Consider the following 7,041-nt stretch of genomic DNA (forward strand, 5'->3'; position numbering starts at 1 on the left):
ATGAACAAAGCCCGTTGCCCCAAACACAAACACATCGCAGTAATGTAAGTTGACCATTCAAATTTCTTTTCGTTTCAGCCGAGTTCCTCTTCCTCAGAGTTCCTCGAAGTTTCCCATGTCAGCGCTTTCATGTGAGGTTACAGCTTCAAATGTCTACTATCTGAGAGAGGGAATAAACAAGAAATCGGCATATTTACAAATTCCACTGAATTTCAGGTAGCAGTCAATTAGCGAACCATCTGGTGTTTCGACAAAACAAACAAAAGCGAAGCGCAGGCTTCGTTATTTTATCAGCCGCGCTGGCAGGTATAAGGCACAGAATGCGAACCTGAGCTGCGCGCTCTGGACGTGGACCGGTCGAAACGGGCTGCACGTGAGCGTATTACAACACACTAGTGGGATGTCATATTTTCCTGCTTTACTAGACGCCGCGGGTTTGGTAGCCGCTTGCTTTTGCAGCGTGAAACACGCACCTCGGGTGCACTAGACAACCGTACTGCTCTCTGGTAAATGCAACCTGCGTACAAAATGTTGCAAAGAACGTATTTGGACTATAGCGTTTGTTATAGATGCATTGCTCCTTCTCCCGTGTTCTCCATCGCAGCATAAGCTTCTCCTTCAAGTTCACAAGGCTCCATAGCACGCCAAATAACCTTGCTGTTTTAGGAGATAGCACGTTCTGTGAGCTAGCTCTCAGTCAGAGGGACGTGCAGTAATGCTTTACATGATGCAAGTGACACTTGTGAAGCCGATTAGAACTGCAAACAAACGGTCGCAAACACGCGTATACCTTGATTCCGTGCGCGTCTACGACGGTGCGCGTGCTGCAGAAGGGGACGCAACAACATGCTGTCATCATTCCGAATAGAGCTTAGTGCTAACAGTGACTGCTGTGATGTTAAAAAATGGAAGAATCACTTGTGAGTATTAAAATGCACCTTTCGGTGCATGCACGGGTTCCACGAAGGCGCGCGTTGACAGCGTTCTCGATGGGAGGCGCGGGCGGACTGAACAAAACATGGCCGCCGCGCACAGTTTCTGTTTCTTTCACTAGATGGCTCTAACTTTTGTAAAGCCTCTATAGTGTTGTCTCCACAGGAGGCAAAGGATGAGTTGGAACCAATTGCACAAGGGCACGCATTACGTTTCCAGGAGCAGTGCAGAGTTTCCTTCCACGCTCCCATTTTCTGCTCACACTATGTGGAGGTTGAAAGGTCAGAACTTCTATCTGTCATTTCTTCCATGCAAAACTCGGCTCCAGGTTGGGACGGGGTTACGATAGGTGTGCTCAAAATTTTAGCAAATGAATTCACTTAGTATCTCCTGAATCTGGTCCACGAATCATTAGAATCTGCATGGCTGCCGCACGTCTGGAAAGTGGCAAAAATTATATTGCTCTTGAAAGACCCTGGTAGAGGATTTTATGTTGAAAACATTCGGCCGATAGCTTTGACTTTGAATCTAGTAAAATTAATAGAAAGAATTGTGCATGGCCGCCTCTCAAAGCATATTTCAGAGGTTAATGCTTTGAGTTCTGCCCAGATTGATTTCCGCAATGGGTGCTCAATATGGTCTGTACATGTTGATTTATAAAGCAGGATTCATCTTGCAATGTGCAACAAGGAGGTATCAGCGTTAGTGACGCTGGATATAGCTAACGCCTATGACAGCATTGAACATTCCATTCTACTAAACAAGTGGTCATTATCACGTCCTCCGTTCTACATTTATGCTTAGATCAGGAAATTTTTGAAAGGACGAGAATTCTTTTGCACTGATGGCTCATTATTCTCAGATACCTATGCACAGACAAGAGGGGTGCCCCAGGGCTCTGTGCTCTCACCACTCCTTTCTAATATATTAATGTGCGATATTCCGGTTCATCCTGATGTCACTGTATATGTATATTGTCACGTAGTGGTGACAAGGCCGTACACGCCCAAAGTAGACACAGGCGTGATGGTACTGAAATAACTCTTTATTGGGGCTTACTTGCGCCCGTAAAGGAACTAAGCAACTCGGCGGCGGCGATAGCAAACGTGCTCGTCGGTCGTCGGACAAAGAGTGCTCGTCACACTCGTCAACGCTCAATTTAAAGGCTGCACAGACCATTCTCGATAAACGTCGCAAACAGCTACCAGCACGGGCTGGAACATTGTGGAAAGACACCCGAGTGGCCGGAACCTTCGAGACAGATCTCGGTGCATCTTTCGCTACAACAAAACTGATAAAGGTGCGACTTGCGACATCGAGCATTAACAAACAAAGATTACGGAACTGATACGCGGTCCAGAATCAGAGTGATAAGCCTGTATGCCGGCGGCTGTTAAAAAACAACAAATACTGTTTTGAAGGTTTCGCGGCAATATGCAGATGACATAGCATTCTTCGCCTCTGCAAAAGATATTCATGACCTCTATCGTTCACTACAGGCTCACCTAAATGCACTTGATGTCTGGTTGGACAAAATTAAATTGGTTTTAAACGTGTCCAAACGTACTGTGCTAGATTTTAAAACCAAAACCCCCTTATATGTTTCGTTAAACTACCGCTCAGATGTCATACCTCAAGTGGAATCTGTGCGGTATTTAGGCATTACGTATGATGCTAGTATGGATTGGAGGCCTCGCATCAAGTCTAATGTTCAGAAAGGTGAGCGTGCCCTTGGTAGGCTCATACGGATAAGTAATAGGAAATTTAGTATGCGTCGAGACACTCTTCCACATTTGTACAAAGCCTATGTGAGACCGATTCTGGAATTTGGCTCCATTCTTTTTTCTGGGTGTCCTAAATATAAGCTGCATCCTTTGCTGTTTTTAGAGAGACGAGCTCTGCGCCTCTGCCTAGGGCTTCCACAGTCAGTCTCTACCACTGTGCTGTACTTGGAGGCCCGCAATTCGGACCTTAGCTCCCGTTTCCGCCTTCTAACTGTTAGATTTTTCTTGCGATCATTTGAGGCTACTCCAGGTATGGCTATACCTATTTTTGTGTCAAACCCCGCCCTCTTTCTCACTCACCAGGGGCCAAGGGTCTGCAAGCCCCAGGTTGTTTTCACGCAGAGCATTTTAGCAAACATTGGTGTGGACCTCGGTTCTATATGTCCTATTGGTTGCTCAACGTCCTTTGTGGATATAAATTATGATTCTATATTTCCAACTAATGTGAAGCACTTACCTTCAGGTCTGATATCCAGTCTCCTATGTGATCACCTTGAAAAGTTCCCTGATCACACTGTAATTGCCACTGATGCGTCTGTGACTGCGCTGAAAGCAGCGATTGGAATTTTTTTCAGAGTCTCTTTCCTGGAGTTTTTCGGTGCGTGTCCCGGATTACACACCGATATTTTTAGCAGAGTTTATGGCAATTGGACTAGCACTACTGAACGTTCCCTGCAGTCAATCAAAAATAATTTTTCTATCAGACTTTCTGTTTTGCTGCCACTGGAGTCAGCACGGGATGCTCTTTTGAGCTGCTCACTAAAGTATTTCATACCGGGGTGGGTGAAAGAACTACGCTTCATCTGGGTCCCCGGTCACTGCGGTATTTTTCAGATCGAAGCGGCAGATTTCCTGGCTAAATCAGCTCTTGATGCATCCGTTTCATGTACCATCCCTAATATCACCATTTTTGGAATGTCCTGTTTTCAGCGTTATCAATACCTAGCCGCTTCGTGCAATGAAACCTTGCTATCTACAGCCGAATACCAGCATCTCATATACTCATGGAAAGTTCGTTCATGTAAATTACGGCAGTGTGAGATAACTATGACTCTCACGAGATGCAGGACTCCTCGCCTAAATCTTTATTTATGTAGATGCGCGATCAGCCCCACAAACCTTTGTGAGGCTTGCGATGAGATTGAAAATATTGATAACTTCCTCCTCGCTTGCTGAAGATTTTCACATCAGAGGAGGGTGCATTTAGAAACTCCAATTGCACGCTTGGGATTTACGTTGTCGGTCCCGCTTCTACTCTCCTTCGGTGCGAGTGCGAAAGGATTTGCGTTGCCTCAAATTTGTCAGTACTTCCATAACTACATCACAGCTACGGACAGATTCCCTTGCTAATTGTATTCCACATTTACAAACTTCCAAATTTTTGCTTCGTATTTTTTCTTTCAATCATTTTGTGATCTTAAATCTTATGTTTTTGTTTAGTTGATAATTGCTTTATTGCACTAATTCAGTTCGTGTAGGACATTTGGCAGTCCACACTGAACCCTGGTCAATCCCCCTTCGTGGGTATGTGCCATATATCAAGGCAGAAGAAGAAGAAGACCTTGGTTCAGGTTAGGGCAGCTACAAATACCTGCCGTATTAACGTCTAAGATGCTTCTGCTGTCTAGATGCAGGCTCAGTCGAGTAGACTTAGTGACGAGCGACTGCTATGACTGCAGTGATGTGTTCGGCCATGGTCATTTTCAGCGCTGGTTCTTCAATCTCGTTATATTCTCCGTGTGCGCAATGGAGTGCCACACCCTCGCCTTCAGTCTCATCTCTGGTGACGTCGACCACTGGTGCAAGCAGCCACAGGGCGAAATGAAGGTGCCTGCGGCCTCCTGGAGGAACTCGGCAATCCCTCTAGAGGCGGACGGTCGCTTCAGTCGATGCAGCGTGTACAAACACCCAGGTCACCCTAACGACACGCTGATTGTTGACTGCGATGATTGGGACTACGACCCGGAGTACAGCAAGAGGACCATCGTAAGTCAGTGGGACTTGGTCTGCCACAGACGCTGGTTGCGCGCCATGGCGGAGAGCCTCTACATAGCCGGCTCGCTGATTGCGATGACTGCCGTCGGGCAGATGGCGGACCGAGTCGGCCGGATGCCCGTGCTCCTCACAGCGATGGCGGTGCTGCAGCTGGCCACGATGGGCGGAATTTTCGCAACATCATACCACATGTACGTCCTTTCAAGGTTTCTCAACTCTGGCTGCGTGGAAACTGTCGCCGTCCTCGCCTGCACACTATTCTTTGAGGCATCCACGCACGAGAACAGGAACAGGGACCTGTGTGCCGCCATGTGCGCAGGCTTGCTGATTGCCGAGGTATGGCTTGCTGTGGCACGGCTGCTCAGAGGGCTGAACTGGATAGTTCTCCAGATCTTCATGCTGTCCCCGACTGTCCTCACGTTGTACGCGGTGTCCGCAGTGCACGAGTCAGCCCGCTGGTGCATTGTAGTAAACGACATGGCCAGAGCCGAAATGCTCATGATCGCTGCCGCCAAAGAAAATCACTTTCCCGTTTCGAACACTGACTGCATGCTGGAAAGGCTCAAGGCAGAGGTTCAGAGGACCGAAATGCGCATGCTGCTCACAGCAGCAGACGTAACTAGAGCAAAGGCAGTACAGCGCAGCGCGTTCGTGATGATCGGCTTATCGTTCTCTGCTTCGTTCTCACAATACTCATTGATGGCCGTCGAGGACAGGGTAATATTAGGAACAACTGCTTGGTTCCAGTGGGCCTCAAGCGGAACCAACCTCGCAAGTTTCGCGCTGCTCTACGCTACGTTCAGAAAACTCTCACCGCAACATCTACTGGCCGCAGCAGTAGGAACGTTCGGTGGCGTTTCCTGCGTGATAAGCCTGAGTTTCGCATTGGGATGCGATTACGTAACGACATTGTTCTTCCTTTTAGCCAAACCGCTTACGTTCGCGGTCAAAGTCCTCATATTCGCCAACGTCTTGGAAATGGTGCCGACGCGTGTGCGTTGCGGGGCGAGTTGCTGGCTCTTCGGTTTGGGCCGCTTGGGAGGGGTGTGTGCCATAGTGCTGTCCGTGTGGCAAGACATTGGGCGTGTCGATGTGCTTTTCGCCCTAGCTGGGACCACGCTCTTTATGATGCTCCATGCCCAGCTCTTTTCACAGCAGCCGTCGGAGAAGCCAACTTTGGCCAGCCCTTTATCTGCTGCGGGTTCCATTCAGAGTGTGGACTTCATGAAGCAGACGCTGAACTGGCGGAATGTGAAGAAGGAACGAACCAGCAAGCCTCGTGGCAGTGGTCAGTCATCGAGGTACCAAAGCATCGAGCCGAGACCTGTGGACAGCAGACTCAATTAGAGTGTTGTGATTTGTGACGCAAATGGGTTTTCAGTCTCATCACTGTAATTTATGCTATCTAAGCACAACGTTATGCGAATGTAATTTATTCGATCTGTCGAATGTTTACACAATTTCTATGCCGTCATGTGACACTTGTATCAAGGGCAAACATTGAATATTGGATGCAATGCATTTTTTTTTTGTGTTGCTATTAAGTTGGCTTCCAATGTGGTTTGCTCTTGGGGTTTAACGTCCCAAAGTGACTCAGGCTATGAGGGACGCCGTAATGGAGGATTCCAGAAATTTCGACGACCTGGGGTTCTTTAACGTTCACTGACATCGCAAAGCCCACGGGCGCCTAGCTTTTCGCCTCCACCGATAAGCAGCCACCGATACCTGCATTCGATTCCGCGTCCTTGGGCGCAGTAGTCGAGCGCCCTAACCACTGCACCACCCCGGCAGGCTGCCAATATGTGCATGACCTATACATTATTAGTGGAGGAGGTTCGGAGCCTACTAAAATAGTCTAACGTTTTTTTTTTATTACGTCTTTATTTCTGCTTACGTTAGGCGTTTCCCTTGCGGCAGAACTAAGTTGTTTCATGGATGTAGGGGTGGGGGTGAGGGTATGGGTGGGGGTGGGGGTGAAGGTTGGGATAGATATGAGGGACCGGTGTCCACTTCTTCCTCGAGGTAGGGTCGTCCCGAGGTCGGCTCCGTGAAGTAATGGCCTGGTCCTTATTCTTCCTTGAAGTAGGAAAGAAAAGTTCGCCAGAGCCGGGTTGCGTCTGATGGCCCGATGTGCGATGGAGGATCGACCCATGCCTGCAGGGTTGCAGGTCGAAGCCCACCCAGGGACTTGAGTGCTCTCTCCCGTACTGCGTCAAAAGCGCGCAGCTCCACAGGAGATGTTCGGCTGTGCCTCTGGCCGGGCATGTCGGGCACTGAGGAGAAGGTTATACCTGCGGGTTTATGAGGTGCAGCTTCCAGGGTGACAGAA

At 48.5% G+C, this 7,041-nt stretch overlaps 1 protein-coding gene across 1 annotated transcript; it reads left to right on the forward strand.

The window, feature by feature from the left end:
* The first annotated feature begins 4,463 nt into the window (after positions 1-4,463).
* Positions 4,464-6,059, forward strand: LOC146193833 (steroid transmembrane transporter SLC22A24-like). The gene is made up of 2 exons (XM_084600618.1): positions 4,464-5,327; positions 5,856-6,059. Exons 1-2 carry the CDS (start codon positions 4,464-4,466, stop codon positions 6,057-6,059), a joined length of 1,068 nt encoding a protein of 355 aa, XP_084456744.1.
* Positions 6,060-7,041: the final 982 nt, after the last annotated feature.

This window comes from Amblyomma maculatum, chromosome 4 (assembly GCF_055883805.1).
Source record: "Amblyomma maculatum isolate TAMU_Amacu chromosome 4, ASM5588380v1, whole genome shotgun sequence".
NCBI classification, from domain to species: domain Eukaryota; kingdom Metazoa; phylum Arthropoda; class Arachnida; order Ixodida; family Ixodidae; genus Amblyomma; species Amblyomma maculatum.